The 18,625-nt window shown below is 46.9% G+C and overlaps 1 protein-coding gene across 5 annotated transcripts; it reads right to left on the bottom strand.

Annotated features, from left to right (window-relative positions):
- Window positions 1-5,898: 5,898 nt before the first annotated feature.
- Window positions 5,899-11,043, bottom strand: LOC140426382 (GTP-binding protein Di-Ras2-like). Of its 5 annotated transcripts, none has more exons than XM_072511070.1 (2): window positions 10,614-11,043; window positions 5,899-6,924 (listed from the first exon to the last, which is right to left on the bottom strand). In XM_072511070.1, the coding sequence occupies exon 2, from the start codon at window positions 6,814-6,816 to the stop codon at window positions 6,220-6,222; it is 597 nt and encodes a 198-aa protein (XP_072367171.1). In that variant the 5' UTR covers window positions 6,817-6,924; window positions 10,614-11,043; the 3' UTR covers window positions 5,899-6,219. The 5 variants fall into 5 exon arrangements, with proteins under 5 accessions (XP_072367171.1, XP_072367174.1, XP_072367172.1 ...); XM_072511073.1 differs by lacking the exon at window positions 10,614-11,043 and adding an exon at window positions 10,402-10,518; XM_072511071.1 differs by lacking the exon at window positions 10,614-11,043 and adding an exon at window positions 9,645-9,787.
- Between the last annotated feature and the right edge of the window lie 7,582 nt (window positions 11,044-18,625).

The raw sequence follows: 18,625 nt of genomic DNA, 5'->3' as shown, positions 1-18,625 counted from the left end.
TCCTTATCCAGGAACCGATGCAATCGTACCACCATCGCCCTCGGCGGCTCACCCCCCTGGGGTTTGCGCATCAGTGCCCTGTGGGTCCGATCCACCTCTAACTGCCGGTCAAATGCAACTTCCCCAAGCAGCTTCTCCAGCATCTTCTCAACATACGCACCCGCATCCAATCCTTCGACTCCCTCCGGCAGATCCATAATCCGGATGTTATGTCTCCAAGAACAGTTCTCCAGGTCCTCCACTTTCTCCAGCAGTCTCTTCTGCTGGTCACGCATCGGCCCAATTCTGCTGCCGTCGAGGTGGACTGTTTCTCCTGCTCCCCCCCTGCTCCCCTAACCTCTAGATCGCCTGACCCTGGGCCACCAGTCTTGGCTCCACACGGTCATTCACCGCCTTGATAGAGTCCACCGCCCGGGTCAGGTCCTCCGCACTTTCCTTCCGCTGTTGGGTGAACTTCTCATTTAAGAAGCTCACCAACTAGTCCATCGATCACTGTGCCGGGAGAGCCAGACCCTGCCCGTCCGCCATCTCCACGTGCATTGTCCGCTCCTCACTCGCCACTGCCACATGGTTCATTCTTTCCCGAGTACTTCTGACCCGCAGCTGCATAAACTAGGGATCACTCTTTTCTGCTCTCAGTTCTGCACCTTTCCTCTACAAAATTCCTGCAACAAACCGGCATAAAGGGCACAAAAAGACCACCATGAGCGGGAACACATGGGGAGCTACAGCAACTGTTCATTCCTGACTGGCACAAAAGCAAAGGGGGGTCAGAGGGCCAATCCATTGCTTACAAAGGAAATTAGAAATAGTATCTGATACAAGGAAGAAGCATACAGACTGGCCAAGAAAAATAATAGGTTTGAGGATTTGGATCAGTTTAGAATTCAGCAAAGAAGGGGAAAGTACAGTACGAAAGGAACCTTGCAGGGAGCCTAAAGACTGACACTAAGAGTTTCTATCGATATTTGAAGAGAAAGAGATTGGTAAAAAGAAATCTAGGCCCCTTACAGACAGAAACAGGGGAAAGCATAATAAGGGACAAAGAAATGGCTATGCGGACACAAATCAGATACCAAAAATGTTGGAGAATGAAAGGTTTAGTGAGAGGAAAGAACTGAGGGAGATCGACGTTAGTAGAGAAATGGTGCTGGGAGAATTGATGGGATTGAAGGCGGATAAACTCCCAGGGCCTGAGAATCGGCATCCCAGAGTGCTTAAGGAGGTGGCTCGGGAAATAGTGGATGCATTGGTGGTCTTCTTCCGGGATTCTATATACTCTGGAACTGTCCCTGCAGATTGGAGGGTAGCTCACGTCACTCTGATATTCAAAAATGGAGGTAGAGAGAAAGCAGGGAATTATAGACCAGTAAGCCTAACATGGGTATTGTGGAAAATACTTGAATCCATTATCAAGGACTTTATAGCGGAACATTTAGAAAGCAGTGGCAGAATCAGTCAGAATCAGCATGGATTTATGAAGGGAAAATCATGCTTGACAAATCTGTTTGGAATTCTTTGAAGATGTAACCAGTACAGTTGATGTGGTATATTTGGACTTTCAGAAGGCGTTTGACAAAGTCCCGCAAAAGAGATTATTGTGCAAAATTAAAGCGCATGGGATTGGGGAAAATGTATTGAGGTGGATAGAAAACTGGTTGGCAGAGAGGAAACAAAGAGTAGGGATTAATGGGTCCTTTTCAAATTGGCAGGCAGTAACTAGTGGGGTACCACAGGGATCGGTGCTGGGACCCCAGCTTTTCACAATAGATATTAATGATTTGGATGAGGGAACAAAATTAAACATCTCAAAGTTTGCAGATGATACCAAGTTGGGTGGGAGGGTGAACTGTGACGAGGAAGCAGGGATCCTACAGCATGATCTGGACAGGCTGGGCGAGTGGGCAAATCAATGACAGATGCAGTATAATTTGGATAAGTGTGAGGTTATTCACGTTGGAAGCAGAAACAGGAATGCAGATTACTACCTGAATGGTTGTAAATTGGGAGAGGGGAGTGCGCAGGGGGACCTGGGCTTTCTTGTGCACGATTTGCTGAAGGTAAGCATGCAGGTACAGCAGGCGGTAAAGAAGGCTAATCGTATGTTGGCATTCATTGCGAGAGGTTTCGAGTATAGAAGCAGGGATGTGTTGCTGCAATTTTACAGGGCTTTGGTGAGGCCACACCTGGAGTATTGTGTGCAGTTTTGGTCTCCTTCTCTGAGGAAGGATGTTCTTGCTCTCTCTCAAGTGCAGCGAAGGTTTACCAGACTGCTTCCAGGGATGGCGGGACTGTCATATGAGGAGAGATTGACTAGGTTGGGATTGTTCTCACTGGAGTTCCGAAGAATGAGGGTGGATCTCATAGAAACTTATAAAATTCTAACAGGACTAGACAGGGTAGATGCGAGAAGATGTTACCAATGATGAGTGTGTCCAGAACCAGTGGTCACATTCTGAGGATTCAGGGTAAACAATTTCGGACAGAGATAAGGAGACATTTCTTCACACAAAGAGTGATGAGCCTGTGGAATTCATTACCACAGGAAGTAGTTGATGCTAAAACCTTGAATATATTCAAGAGGCGGCTGGATATAGCACTTGAGGAGAACGGAATCAAAGGCTATGGGGAGAAAGCAGGATTAGGCTATTGAGTTGGATGATCAGCCATGATCGTGCTGAATGGCAGAGCTGGCTCGAAGGGCCAAAAGGCCTCCTCCTGCTCCTATCTTTTATGTATCTATGCCTTTCACTCAATAACAGAATTTGTAGTTACAATTCTGTGGGAATCTGGGTGCTACCTCAAATTGTCCTCCCAGTGAATATGATTTTTGAGGGTTAGATGAGGGCCACTGTTGCATCTGTAAGTGCAAGTGACTTTGGACATGACGATGTGCCCATGACTGGAGGAATTCCACATCTTTGCCGGCAGAACACTTTGTCAGAACCTAGATTTGTTTGGTCCCGTGTTTGTGCTGCAGGCTAAAAGGTATTTAACTTCACCCACGGGCGAGCTGGTTTCCAAATTACACCACATGCAAGTTTTTGTTTACAATAGTATAATAGCCTGCAGAAGCAATTCATTATGCTTGGCATGAGAGGTGGTATCTTGAGAGTGGCCAAATTTGAATGAATTTGAGCCTGAACTGGTAGTGTTGAACATCACTGAGAACAGCCAAATGGAAGAACATAGAGGAAAGTTATGTAAAAGCCAAATGAATCATAGAGGCATTATAGCACAGAGAGGAGTAATTCAGTCTACTGAGTCCGTGTCATAGATTTCTGAATAGAACAAAGTCAAATAATTGTTTTTCTAAATTCTGACAAATGGTTTCATATTTGAAGAGTCAGCTGGCTCACATTTTCTCATCAGATGAAGCATTTTCTTATTTTGTTAGTGATTTTCATCATCTGCACTATTTTGCATTTAGTTCAAATATTTGCTTTCCTTAACTGGAGATTGTCATATTTAAGGGGCTCAGAAAACAGGAAGCAAGGGCAGCACAATGGCGCTGAGCTTAGCACTCCTGCCTCGTGGCTCCAAGGTCCCAGGCTCAATCCCGGCTCTGGGTCACTGTCCGTGTGGAGTTTGCACATTCTCCCCGTGTTTGCGTAGGTTTCGCCCCCACAACCCAAAGATGTGCAAGGTAGGTGGATTGGCCACACTAAATTGCCCCTTAATTAGAAATAATGAATTGGGTACTCTAAATTTATAAAGAAAACAGGAAGCAAATAATAAAAGGAATAAATTCAGGATGTTCCCATAGTTCCACATCAAAGCCAAATAGTTACTTTTGAAATGTATTCTTTCTTGTAGGCAAAAACAGCAGCCAATTTGAATACAAGGTAACAGCAATGAGATAAATGACCAATTAAAATGTTTTTGCTGCTGGTTCAAGGATACATTTTGGCTAAGATGCCAGAACACTTCCTGCTTTTTTTAAAAAAAGGATGCCCGGGATCTTTAATGTCTACCTGAACTTACAGACAGGCAAGTGGGACCTGGTTTAAATCTCATCTGAAAGTTGTCACTTCTGATGATGCAGTAGTCCTTCAAGCTGTGCTGAAGTGACACTTATGTGCTCAATAGCAAATAAATGTAAAGTTAGAGAAAGAAATTACAAAGGTTGCTTCAGTGACTCAGATGGTTAAGGCTGTTGTAGATATATATATCGTGAAGACCACAAGTTCAAAGCCCAGTTTGTGCTGATTGCAGCTAGTGCAGTGCTACAACTGAACTCACGTCTGCCAGGTATAGAAAGAAGAAAAAACACCTAGAGTTTCTGTTCCTGATCACTATCTATAAATCCCTACTATAAGTGCATGGATGTGACCAGTAGGAGTGATCTTACATGTGGTTCAAGAACAGGAAGAACTTATCAATGGAAAAACACAGACCTTCTATATTGATCAGTTGGTATGCACTGCTGAGTCAAAGACCTTTAAGTGTAAATCTTTCAAAAGGTTTGTGCTGAAGATGGTGGATCTTGGTCAGGGTGGCAGTACAGGTACTACAATTGGATTCAGTTTCCTTGAGTAAGGGAGGGAAAACACAGGAACATTTTTTTGCACCGAATCATTCCATCTAGTGAGTCCAAATATGTACATGGGTATTAGGTAAGAAGGACGAGGGCAGCATGGCGGCGCAGTGGTTAACACTGGGTCTACAGTGCTGAGGACCCGGGTTTGAATGCTGGCCCTGTGTCATTGTCCCTGTGGAGTTTGCACATTCTCCCCGTGTCTGCGTGGGTTTTGCCCCCACAACCCAAAGATGTGCAGGTTAGGTGGATTGGCCATGCTAAATTGCCCCTTAATTGGAAAAAAATTAATTGGGTACTCTAAATTGAAAAAAAGGTAAGAAGGATGAGCTTGAAGGTAAAATCGACATTGTCAAATACTTTGATGACACTAAAAACTCATAAATACTGGGGCGAGATACTGGAGGGCTGCTGTATATGTTGTTATTTCATTTTTTTGTACATACTCTGGGTTTTTGGAAAATATATTTATTTGTGGAGCATCAACACAATACACATGGTAGGGCATTCTCCAATTTCAGCTGTGGGGAGTGCTGAACTGAAGCTGGGTCTCTTCACAGGGATGGGTAGCACAGTGGCTTCACAGAACCAGGGTTCCAGGTTCAATTCACAGCTGGGTCACTGTCTGTGCGGAGTCTGCACGTCCTCCGCATGTTCCAATTTCCTCCCAGAAGTCCTGAAAGAAGTGCTGTTAGATGAATTGGACATTCTGAATTCTCCCTCTGTGTACCCGAACAGGTGCCGGAATGTGGTGACTAGGGGCTGTTCACAGTAACTTCATTGTAGTGTTAATTTTTTAATTAAAAATAAGGGAAAGAGTTATTTCAAGGCCACTGCTGACCAGTTCAGAATAGAAACCTGGAATTAATGGTCCGTCCAATATTTTTGCCCCTTGTGTATGGACATCATGAGAGAAGTTCAAGTGGGTGAGTGGGGAGGCTGAGAGCATAAAAATCAAATGGGCCAAGCAGTTGGTATGCGACAATTGACCTCCACCTCTGGACTACAGTAGTGAACGGTCAGCCAAGTTCTCAGGTCTGGTCACTACCCAGTTTCCCCTTAAGAAATATGCAGATCTAAGGCAACTGGAAGGAGAGGTGCAGAATGTGATACTTTCAAATACCATGCCAATATTCATTGTCTAATTGATGCATGAAGAATGGTCAGTTGATCCAGGCACAAGAGGGCATCAAAGCTGTGGCATTGTACCCCAGGGCAAGTCACTATCATGAAGGAAGAATATTGGAAAGAGAAATAATTGTCATTAAACACTTCTAATTTGTCAACAATCAAGTGTATTTCCATTGATTTACTTGAATGTAAAATATTTGTGTTATAATTAAGTAAGAATTCTCCAGCCATTATTCATGCAGATACAGTTTTAATATATTTTTGTTTAATTAACCGTGTACACATGGAAATTATGATTTAAATATGAAAATGCAAGAAGCATGTCTTTTCCAACAACAACGTAAGCTGATAATACAATCCATCCAGTGGTGGGACTTTATGTTTTGATTTTTATTCATTAAGTGTACAACTGATTTAAGATTTGTTTTGCCTGATTTATGGGTTGGTAGGAAATGAGTCATTGTGTAAAAATGGCCCCCTTTGCACAGGAAGTCTATGAAATCCAAGCCTGGTTGCACCATGCAGTAGATATGATTTAAATAGGTTGCATTTCACATGAGGGAACATTTTCCTTTCAGTTTGTCTTTTCTCTTTTGCTGTTTGGATTTCTTTCCATCCACTTGGAGGCTGACTGGTCTCCTCTTTTCCAAATTAAGCAACTCTTGGAAAAGTTCCTGCACATTGTAGTTGAGTTTGGCAGAGGTCTCCATAAAAGAACACATCCACTTTGTGGCCAGAGCTTCTCCTTCAGTGGCCTCCACTTCCCTCTGAGTCTCATCCCTCTTATTTCCCACTAACATGATGGGGATATTCTGAATGTTCCCTTTGATTTGACAGATCTGCTCATAGATGGGCTGAAGTTCCTCCACGGATTGTTTGCTGGTCACAGAGTATACCAGAATGAAGGCATGCCCTTTGGAAATGGACAGCCTCTGCATTGCAGGAAACTGATGACTCCCTGTGGTGTCCGTGATTTGAAGTGTACATATATTTTTATCACAGCTGATTACTTGCCTGTATGTATCTTCGATTGTTGGAATGTATGTTTCTCTGAAAGTCCCTCTCACAAAACGCAGCACTAATGAACTTTTTCCAACTCCTGCAGCTCCAAATACAACAACCCTATAATCATTGCTTTGCTCCGGCATTTCTGAAGATTTTGTGCAGATACGTGAATAAACAAAATCCTTTGCAGCCGAGAATTGTTCTAGTAGAGTGTGATTCTAGCCCCTTACATTCCCAAAGATGTCACGGAGCTGTAAAAAATGAACAAACATGTAATTAGTCTCATTTCCTCTCCATCAGAGACCACTTATTTTCACCTCCGTAAAACTGCATGTCTTCAACCCTACCTTAGCACATCTGCTGCTGAAACCCTCCTTAACACCTTTGCTAATTCCAGATGTTCCAAAGCTCTCCTCAGCATCCTCCCATCTTTTACTTTCTATGAACTTGAATTCATTCAAAACTCTGCTGGGTGTAATCAGGCATAAATTGACATTGGGCCAAAAGGGAAATTAGGACAGCAAACTAAACAATTGGTAAGCAGCACCTTACGCAGGAGAGGGGGAGACATGAAGAGGTCAGACAAAAGTTTTTTTTAATTGTGTAGGACTGTTGCATGGCCACATTTGGTGGGGTGAAGAAAGTCGGGGATGTACAAGAGGCAAGACTTGAACTTAATCCTTTCTAGCACAATAATGAATCCATTGACAGAAGGGCACAATCCTAGTCCCATGACAAGGTGCCCCCATTCCCTACCCAACTGGTTTCTAGAAAACATGAACAAATTGCCTCAAATCAGTAAACAATAATCACACCAAGAGATTTGACTGAATCAGTGCATTTTCTGGTACATACCATGTAATCAAACAACATACTGTTGTGAAACCATGCTTTGTATCAAAAAATGATTTTTGAATTCACTGACTGGAAATCCCTAATTGATTTTCTGTAAAAAGCTAAACCCACATTCCAGTCAATCATGGCTGTACATTTGCATCACTGTACCTTCTGCATTCCAAAACTAGTGAAATTGAGACAACCTGACTGTAAATCACCAGGAACAACTGACTTGAAAAACTGGTTTAACTCAATGGGCTAGACAGCTGATTTGTAATGCAGAACAAGGCCAGCAGCACGGGTACCAGCTTACCCGAACAGGCGCCGGAATGTGGCGACTAGGGACTTTTCACAGTACCTTCATACTTGTGACAATAAAAGATTATTATTATTATTGAAGGGGATGAATGGTGGCCATCTTCTATCCCATTAGCAAAGCATCCAATCACCTGGATATTCAACTGGGTGGAGGCAAACCATTAGGCTATTATAATCACTTAGACAATGGAACCTTGGCTGACAGAGGAATTCCCAGCCATGATAACTGGAATACACCAGCCTTGACCATATTTGGGCCACAAAGCAGTTGGAGATGGAAGGTCATGTGACACGACAACCTTTGTGCATTTAAGCACCTGTTCTGCAGGAAAATGGGATTAGGATAGGTGCTTGATGGCTGGTGCAGACACAATTGGCCAAAGAGCCTGTTTTTGTGCTGTAAAACTCTATGACTCAATGAACAGGACAAGCAACTGAGACACTGTAGGAACAAGACTCTGAGTGGGTTCTTTCTCTCTCTCTCCACCCACCTTGCAAAGTTTGAACCCTGTCCTACAGAGGTTTTAAAAAGAACTCAACCCAGCACCACTGTCTCCAAAAGTACAGATAATTTACTCACCTACATCTTTAAACCAGCTCAACACAGAAAGCAACAGGACCATCGAGTAGAAGCAGCAGACCACCAAGTTCAGCCTGAAGCCAGCCGAATCATCATTCTTCAAGAACCATATACCCCATCCATTTTACTGGAGTCTAAATTACTTAATCCATCCTACCCATTCTGCAATCTATTTGTGTGTGTTTGTGTGCAAATGTTGAAAGCATTTTTATTATTTACTTAGACTGGGTTAGATACCATAAAATTTATCTCTTCTTCTTTAAAAACAACTCACGAAAACCCATCTGTCTGTGTCTTTAATAGTCACAGCAAGTAAACAGTTAAACACTCACAAAATTGGCAAGTATACCACCCAGTATATCCTGGTCAAAGCAGGAAAGGGAAAAGAGAGGGGTGGGGCATTTGACTCAACCTCACCTGACTGTAAGTGTATGACAGCATCATTAAATATATATGTGAATATGAAAATTCAATCAGAGACTTTCAGATAACAAATGCAAGTGGACCAAGAAAATAAATAGTTGCAATCAAGTTCAATTGTTTTGCAGGTTTCCAGGAAAAATTGACCAAATCACAGAACAGATCCCCAAAACATTAGTACATCTCCCAGATAATCCTATGAATAGGATAGTCATCGTGGTCACCATGGACCAGTAACTCGAAGTTCAGCTGATAAAATCGCAGTTTCCAAAATGCTGGCTGAAACAATATCAGAATCCCGTGCAAAGGAAATGTAATTTCCCATTTCCAATCACTGCAAACCACTGTAGTTCTCGATTCTAATATATTCCAACCACCACGTCTGCAAGAGAAAGGAAAACAGCAACTTCCTTCAGACTGCACTGAGATCATTTCGACACGACAAATTGAAGTGTCAATCTACATTTAGGAGGCTGGGGCAGTTTAAAATTCATTCCACATACAGAGGGCATGGTTTCTCGCAACCATTCCTGGTCTGCCGGGTTCCCCTATGCCAATCGTGCAACAGTTGGGATGTTACAATCGGCCTCCGAGCTCCCTAATTTGCAATGGATCAAAAATTGTCTCTTACAGCAATCCTGTGATCCTTGGCTGGCAGACATGCATATCCGGAGTCGGGTGAATACAACATCAAGTGTTGCTGTTACCAGAGGTCTGTCTGCTGATATTTCCCATTGATTCACGTATGGTGAACAGGAGGAATGGCGAGGTTACCGGTCTGCCTGGTGAGACCGGAGTCACAGCAGGAATACCCACCCTTCCAGAAAGGCGGCAACACCGAATACTTCTCGAACTTCGAGACTGGCAATCCCAGTCAGTCCTTGTTTTCCTCAAATCGGGGCATAGAAGCTCACTCGGGGAAGGATATCCCTGGAAATGACTAAAGGAATTACACTGTGCGGGGGAGGAAAATGACTGGGAGAGATCTGTCTGACGTCAGTGGCAGAATCCTGTTCTGGGGTCGATTCCCTCCCTCCTCCCACCTGATGATGCACATCTCAGCAGATCATCTCCACACAAAACACACATTAGCCTCCACATCACCGCCACCTCTTGTCTCTCGCCTCCCACAACCTTATTTCCCTCCAACTCCCCCCCCCCCCCCTCCCCACCCACAGTTATTTTCTTTTTGTCCCCCTCGGGTTATTTTTATCTTTTCAGATGGACAGCTAACAATTGCATTCTGCACACATAGCAATTGAGGCAAACAATTCTCCTCGGTGCAATTATTTTAAAAATAGGTTACCCTGTCTTTTACAGGGGGCTTTTTTTTTCTTCCCAAATTGAAACCCGGGAGTGCCCCGGTGAAACTGCTCAAATATCTATTGCGAGGTTCCGAATAAATACACGCTGTGCATCAGCCGACAGCAGCCTGCCTCCCACCCCCCAAAACAGTGGCTGAAGCAACCCCTGTAATCGGGCGGGCGGGCACAATTAAGAGTCAGAAATAACTACTTTTACATTTAACAATAAAAAAGAGAAGGTCGCTCACTCACTAGCTCTGTTCACCTACCTCCAGAGCAAGACAGGCACTCACAGAGCCAGGCGAGCTGGCAATGATTGTCATTTGGCGAATGATGTACACGAAGTGAGGCGGTAGAATTAAGGACAACTTACAATCATTTGGTAATTAAGACAAATCGAACAAAACATCCACACATCCCTTCATGACAACCCCAAAAAAAACCAGGGTAAGACATCTATTTCCTTTCCGATTGTACATACCTCCTCACGCGTGCCTCATGGAGATTTTAATGTAAATAGAAATTTCTGCGTACACTATTTCGAAAGCAGGTTCAGGGCAAGTCCATTCCTTACAGGGGAGAAGCGAATGCATTTGGAATAAAGGGGAAAGTGCCACTCGTTCTTTCATTTCAGGGAAATTAAGGCGAGTCTATCGGAACTTTCATCCATTTCCCGCTCTCTGCATTCGGAATCTTTCCGCGAAGTGTGACAGGGAAAGGCAGGGGATTCAGATCGGTTTTCGAAAATAACAACCCCGCGTCTCATTCAGTTTTTTGTCCGTGTGGAATAGTCCATTCATGAAACTGAGAAAAAGAAGAATGTTCAATGATGGTTGCGTAGAAAGATATAGAAGTTGCAACAAGACACAAGGCTGCTCAGCCCAACCATTCCACACTGTCCCCACACACCTTGCACCCTTTCAGCCGCTTCAGCTTTTCCTGGACGTTAACACGGGGGGGGGGGGGGGGGGTCCAATGGTGAAGAACCTCTCAATTCTGCTGCGTCCAAATAACACTGGACTGTTGCAGACGATCTATTGGCCCCGGCGTCTTTCACAGGTTCAGGACAAACATCAAACAATCTGAAATCAGGATGCTGCACTGCTTGTAACAGCCTGAAAGCGAAATTGGAGTCCAGTCACGGACCCTGGACTGTACCGGCTGGATTCCAACGATGTGCAGGTTCGGTGGGGGGTAGGACGGGAAGATGCTCTTTCAGAGGTTCGGTGTCGACTCGATGGGCCGAATGGCCCCCTTCTGCACTGTCGGAATTCTATGGTTCTATGGATTGAGCAGCCCGATCAGAAATCCTGAGGAGAGAGAGGCTGGGACCCCATCAAAGAAAATTTTCAGCTTGCATTTTAGTGGCTCCAGATCAAGCTCCATGACTGCTTCTTATGGGCTCCACCAGAATACTCAGTTTCCCTCCAGCATGGATGAAGAACCCCCATCCCTGGGTTGCCCCTTTCCCTCCCAGACTCTACCTGCCAACTGGTTTTTACCCTGAGACGTTCCCAACCTCCCTGATAAATGATCCCACCACCTCACAACTCTTTCTGTGCAAAGAAGTTTCTCCTGCCCCCTGTTCCAATCTCTTACATTTCATCTTCTATCTAATAATAATAATCTTTATTAGTGTCACAAGTAGGTGGCCCGACTGCTGGTCTTACATTGTCTTGACCACAGTGGTCGTTGAAGGGGGTTGAAGGCGGACGGGAGAAATGGGTCTTCACCAGCTGCTGGGGCCTGTGTTCCCGATCACCTGGACTTCAGGACGCCAACATGGCGGAGATGACAAGACTTTGATGAAGTTCTGGATCGATCTTGGATGTTCCTCGACCATCCGGTCATGGGTTTGGTCTTTTCTAGCTCTGTGGATTATCCTGTATTGTTAATCCTGAACTTTATTCCCTTGTGATTTTACTCCTGATTATATCATGTTGTCTTTTATCCTGATAAGGGTTATGATGAGCACAGAAGTAATTTTTTTTTGCCTGATATCCTGTTATCCTGCAAAAATCAGGATCACTCTTTGTATCCTTGCTGGTGTTATTCCACCACTGTGCTCCGGCAGTGGAGGGTTTGTGGCTGGAGATCTCATCCCTATATTGGGGAACATGCCAATTAGGTTGCACGTCTTGAGGGTCATGCAATTTTTTTTTTAAATGTATTTATTCCAAACTTATATAAAAGGTTACAAAGCAAAAACAATTTGGAGAGCAAACTCTCCCAGCACACAGCTATGCAGTTTGTACAAATTTCTTTCCCCTTTTTCACCCCCCCGCAACGAACAGCTTCTAAAACACGGATGTGAACATCCCCCACCCTGTCTCAAAGCCCTCCACTGAGCCCCTTAATTCATATTTGATCTTTTCCAGCTGAAGAAAGACACATACGTCCTCCAACCAGGCCACCACCACTCCAGTAGAATTCTTCAATGGGCAATCAGAGAGGCGAAGGCCTCAACGACAGCCTTCCTCCCCTCCATCAGCCCCGGCCTCTCCAATATCCCAAATATCACCACCAAAGGGTCCGGCTCAACCTCCTCCCCCTCTATCCTTGTTAGTGCTGCGAACACTCCTGCCCAGAATCTCTCCAACTTTTCACAGCCCCAGAACATATGTGCGTAATTTGCTGGTCCCCACCCACACTTCTCACAATTGTTTGTGGATTGTATCACTGGGCTCTTCAAATATTTCCTTGGCACCATTGACAAAGGTGCCGTCACCATCACCCTCAGGCTGGACCCTACAAGATTCTTCCTCCATCCTAACCCATTATGCCTCCTCTCCTTCCCACCACTGCCTCACCTTCTCCACATTTGGCACCCAATATTAATGTAGCAACGCCAACCCTCCTTTCTGCCTCTGTCTCTGTAACAGGGTCCTCTTAACCCTTGGCACCTTCCCTTCCCATACAAAGTCTGAAATAGTCATATCCAGTTTTCAAACGAAGGCCTTCGGTACAAAGATCGGAAGTGTCTGGAATATGATCAGAAACCTCGGCAGAATGTTCATCATCACCACTTGGACCCTCCCTGCCAGAGTCAAGTGCAATGTGTCCCACCTCTTCAGATCCTCCCTGACCTCCTCCATCAGCTTTGTTAGATTCCGGCAGCACGGTGGCGCTGTGGGTTAGCCCTGCAACCTCACGGTGCTGAGGTCGCAGGTTCGATCCTGGCTCTGGGTCACTGTTCGTGCGGAGTTTGCACATTCTCCCCGCGTTTGCGTGGGTTTCACCCCACAACCCAAAGATGTGCAGGCGAGGTGGATTGGCCACGCTAAATTGCCTTTTAATTGGAAAAAAATAATTGGGTCAACTAAATTTATGAAAGAACAAAAAAATCTCTTAGCGTTGTTAGATTCCATTTGTGTAGCATCACCCATTCCCTCGCTACCTGAATCCCCAGGTATCTAAACCTGTCTCTGGCCAACTTGAATGGCAGCCCTCCTAGATTGGCTCGCCGACTCAACTCTTTCACTGGGAACACTTCACTTTACTCTACATTTAGGTTATATCCCGAGAACACCCGAACTTCCCCAATAGGCCCATAATCCTCTCCATGCTCTCCAGCAGGTCCAATACATACAATAGTAGGTCGTCCACATATAATGACACCTGATAGTCCCTACGTCCCCTCGTAATCCCTTGCCACTCTGTCGACCTCCTAAGAGCCATTACCGGAGGCTCTATAGCTAGTGCAAACAACAGCGGCGACAGCGGGCAGCCCCCCCTGTCTTGTTCCCCTGTGCAATTCAAAGTTCTGTGAACTCCATATCATTGATCCGTACACTTGCCATCAGTGCCATGTATAACAGGCATACCCATGCCACAAACTTCAGCCCAAACCCTAACCTTCCCTGGACCTCAAACAGGTACCACCACTCCATCCAGTTAAATGCCGTCTCCGCATCCATGGACATCACTACCTCCGGTACCTGGACTCCCGATGGGACCATGATCACATTTAACACCTTATATTACTAGAAAGCTGCTTGCCCTTTACGAAGCCTGTTTGGTCCTCCGCAAACACCCCCGGGACACAAATTCCTATCCCGCCACCAACTTAGCCAACACTTTCACATCCATAACTAACATATGGCCCACATTCCAACGGGTCCTTTCCTTTCATTGATATCAATATGATCGTTACCTGCATCATTGTCTCCGGCAGCTCCCCCTTCTCCAGTGCCTCATTAAACGCCCCCAAGAGATGCGGAGCTAGGTCCATCGCAAACTCCTTATAGAATTCCAGCGAGTGACTTCCTGTGGTGGCTTTGAAGGAGTAAGTCGCACATTTGGTGGCTCCCGCTCTGGTTGGACTTATGGACCTTCCCCTGGACATTTTTCCGGTTTTAAACGGCAAATTCAAAGGCTGAGGCAATTGGGCACCGTTTCCACGTATCGGTGTATGGAGAAAAGGGACCAGAAGTGCACAAAAAGACAGAAACAAGAAGTTAGCCACGAGCTGTGTTGAAGCTGCAGTGGGAGACAGTATGGCCGAGGACCGGACCCCTGGGGTGGCAGCGCAGCGACCAACGGACCCGGTGATGCAGGCCATCCAGGATGGTTTTGCCAGGCAGAAGCGGGAATGTTTGGACCCGATTAAAGAATCGATCGATCGGCTAGAGAGCAGATTGGATGCCCAGGATCGGGCGATTCAGAAGGTTGAGAAGGCGCTGGCTGAACAGGAGGAGCATCAAACAGCGGTGGAGCTGGAGATGGAGATGCTTCGAGAGCAGCAGAAAAGGCTCCTGGAGAAGGTGGAGGACCTTGAGAACCGGGCCCGCCGGCAGAACTTAAGAATTGTCGGGCTCCCGGAGGGTGCTGAGGGAGCAGACGCTGGGGCATACATAGTGGGTATGTTCGAAAAGCCACTGGGGGAGGGGGTGTTCCCCCGACCGTTGAAGGTGGACAGGGCGTACCGAGCACTTGCTAGGAAGCCGCGGGCAGTGTACCCTCCGAGGGCAATGGTGGTGAGATTCCATAGGTTCCTGGACAAGGACTGCATTCTACGGTGGGCCAAACGAACACGGAGTTGTAAGTGAGACAACAGCATCCTGCGGGTGTACCAGGACCTGAGTGTGGAGGTGGCGAGGAAGAGGGCAGGCTTTAACCAAGTCAAGTCTATTTTCTTCAAGAAGCAGGTGAAGTTCAGTCTGCTGTATCCGACCCGTCTTTGGGTCACGCATGAGGACCGACATCACTATTTTGAGTCGCCCGATGAGGTGCTGGACTTTGCTAAAAGAAAAGGATTGGTGGGGGTCTGAGAACTCTCGGACTTTGAGACAACTTGTTGGCCTATATTGGGCCCCTTTTTTCTGGGGGGGGTTTCCCCTTGGTTTTTTGGGTTCTGTTTTCCATTTTTTAAATTGGTTATGCTTTCTCTTATTGTTTTGTGTCTGTTTCGGGGGCTCTGTTTAAGAAAAAGGGGGTGGGGGGGGAGTCGATTTTTCATTTTTGGGTTCTTTTTCTCGGTAGACGTTGGCAATGTCCCTTTTGTTTTTATTGATGTGCACCTTTGTGGGATGGAGACGTGCCTGTTTGAGTTTCGGTGGGTGGTGCTTTTGTTTTTGTGTTTTCTTGCTGTTGGGTGTTTGTTTGGGGATTGTTAGATGAGGGAGTTTGTTTGTATGAGCGGGGGGAGGGGAGTGAGGGAACAATAGGTGGGAGACTTCTTGGCGCCAGGGCGGGAGCCACCAAGTTAGCTGGGTGAGCTAGCTCACGGAATCACAGTGGTGGGTGTGTATACGTTTAGTTTACTAGATGGGTTAGGTTTTAGAGTAGTGATGCTGGGGGGGGGGGAGGGGGGGATGGGTTCTGCTGATGAGGGAGGGACTTCGGTGGAGGGATACTGAGGAGGTCGGGGGTGGGGGCAGCCGTGGGGTGGGCCGGAGGAGGTGCGGCGCAGGGACTGGAGGCGGGCCCAAGCAAGGGAATGGCTAATCGGCGGGGGGGGCGGGGGGGGGGGGCGCTTTGCCCCCCCCAACTAGGCTGATCACCATAATGTTCGGGGGCTAAATGGGCCAGTAAAGAGGGCACATGTGTTTGCGCACCTGAGGGGACTGAAGGCGGACATGGTAATGCTGCAGGAGACGCACCTTAGAGTAGTGGACCAGGTCAGGTTGAGGAAAGGCTGAATTAGTCAGGTTTTCCACTTGGGGCTGGATACAAAGACTAGAGGGGTTGCGATCTTGGTTAACAAACGGGTGACATTTGAGGTGGGAAGAATAGTCCCGGATGTGGGAGGTCGATATATCATGGTTAGCGGCAAGCTGCAGGGGATGAAGGTAGTGCTGGTTAATGTATATGCGCAAAATTGGGATGACGGGGATTTTATAAAGAGGGTGCTAGGGAAGATTCCGGACCTGGACTCGCACAAGCTGATCATGGGAGGGGATTTTAATACAGTTATTGATCCCGGCCTGGACCGGTCATGCTCGAGAACGGGCAAGGTGCCAGCAATGGCAAAGGAGCTGAAAGGGTTCTTGGAGCAGATGGGGGAGGTGGATCCATGGAGATTTAGGCATCAGAGGGCGAAGGAATTTTCTTTTTATTCCCACGTACATAAGGTGTACTCCCGGATCGATTTCTTTGTCCTGGGTAGGGCCCTACTGGCTGGGGTGGTGGACACGGGGTACTCGACAATCATGATCTCCGACCATGCTCCGCACTGGGTGGACCTGCAGGTGAGTATGGATAGCAAGCAGCCCACAATGGAGGTTGGATGTAGGGCTGTTGGCGGACAAAGCGGTGTGCGAGAGGCTAAGGAAATGCATGCTGAATTACCTGCAGGTAAATGATACGGGGGAGGTCTCAGCAGCGGTGGTCTGGGAAGCACTGAAGGCAGTGGTGAGAGGAGAACTGATCTCGATCCGGACCCACAGGGACAGGACGGATAGGGCAGAAACGGACCGACTGGTAAAAGAGATTCTACGAGTTGATAGGAGGTATGCGGAGGCTCCAGAGGCAGGGCTTTTAAAGGAATGCCGGAGGCTACAGGTGGAATTTGGTTTGTTAACCACAGGGAGGGCAGTGGAACAGCTCAGAAAGGCGAAGGGGGCGATTTACGAGCACAGTGAGAAAGCCAGCAGGATGCTTGCACAGCAGCTCAGAAAGAGGGATGCAGCTAGAGAAATAGGGAAAGTTATTAACGGGGATGGGAACTTAGTTGGGGACTCGGCAGGGGTGAGCAAGGCCTTTCGGGACTTTTATAGCAGGTTGTATAGGTCGGAACCCCCTGCGGGGCCGGAGGGGATGAGGCACTTCTTGGAGGGGCTGACTTTCCCGAAGGTGGATGGGGAGCTGGCAGAAGGGCTGGGGGCCCCGGTCAGGCTGGAGGAGATAGTGGAGGGTTTGAAGGCCTTGCAGTCGGGTAAGGCCCCAGGACCGGACGGGTACCCAGTCGAGTTCTATAAAAGGTTCTCCGGAATATTGGGGCTGGTGCTGATGAATGTCTTTAATGAGGCCAAGGAAAGAGGGGTTCTGCCCCAGACAATGTCACAGCCCATGATCTCACTCATCTTGAAACGGGACAAGGACCCGGAGCTATGTGGGTCTTACAGGCCGATTTCCTTGTTGAACGTAGATACCAAACTTCTGGCCAAAATTTTGTCCTCCAGGATCGAGGACTGTGTACCGGACGTTATTGTGGAGGATCAGACAGGGTTCGTTAAGGGTAGGCTGCTGGTGGTCAATGTAAGAAGGCTGTTAAACGTGATCATGATGCCCCCGGATGGTAGGGAGGTTGAGGTAGTGGTCGAGATGGATGAGGAGAAAGCCTTTGACCGGGTTGAGTGGGATTATTTATGGGAGGTGCTGGAGCGGTTCGGTTTCGGGAGGGGCTTTGTTGACTGGGTTATGTTGCTGTACCGGGCTCCGGTTGCAAGTTTACGGACAAACAGGATGACTTTGGACTATTTCAGACTGCACCGGGGGACGGGACAGGGATGCTCCCTCTCTCCACTGCTGTTTGCGCTGGCGATAGAGCCGCTGGCAATTGCTCTGAGGGCCTCAAGGGGCTGGGCCGGGGAGGGGTGGAGCACAGAGTCTCGCTTTATGCAGGATGACCTGCTTTTGTATGTCTCAGACCCAATGGAGCATATGGAAGAGATTACGGGAATTTTAGGGGAATTCGGCCGGTTTTTGGGGTAGAAGCTCAATATGGGGAAGAGCGAGATGTTTGTGGTCCAGGCGAGAGGTCAGGAGAGGCGACTGGGGGAACTGCCGTTCAGAGTGGTAGGGGACAGTTTCAGCTGGGTATCCAAGTGGCGAGGGATTGGGACAGGCTACATAAATTGAACTTGGCCCGGCTGGTGGAGCAGATGAAGGAGGATTTCCGGAGATGGGATGCGCTCCCGTTGTCTCTGGCAGGCAGAGTTCAATCGGTAAAAATGACGGTCCTCCCGAGATTCCTATTCGTTTTCCAGTGCCTCCCCATCTTCATCCCGCGGTCCTTTTTTAAGCAGATCAACAAAATTATTGTGGGCTTTG

The sequence above is a fragment of the Scyliorhinus torazame genome, chromosome 7, assembly GCF_047496885.1.
Source record: "Scyliorhinus torazame isolate Kashiwa2021f chromosome 7, sScyTor2.1, whole genome shotgun sequence".
Lineage (NCBI taxonomy): Eukaryota > Metazoa > Chordata > Chondrichthyes > Carcharhiniformes > Scyliorhinidae > Scyliorhinus > Scyliorhinus torazame.
This window is presented reverse-complemented; position numbering and strand designations above follow the sequence as displayed.

Coding starts and splice junctions, on each gene's coding strand:
- LOC140426382 (XM_072511070.1), bottom strand. CDS start 6,816: ATGCCGGAGCAAAGCAATGATTATAGGGTTGTTGTATTTGGAGCTGCA.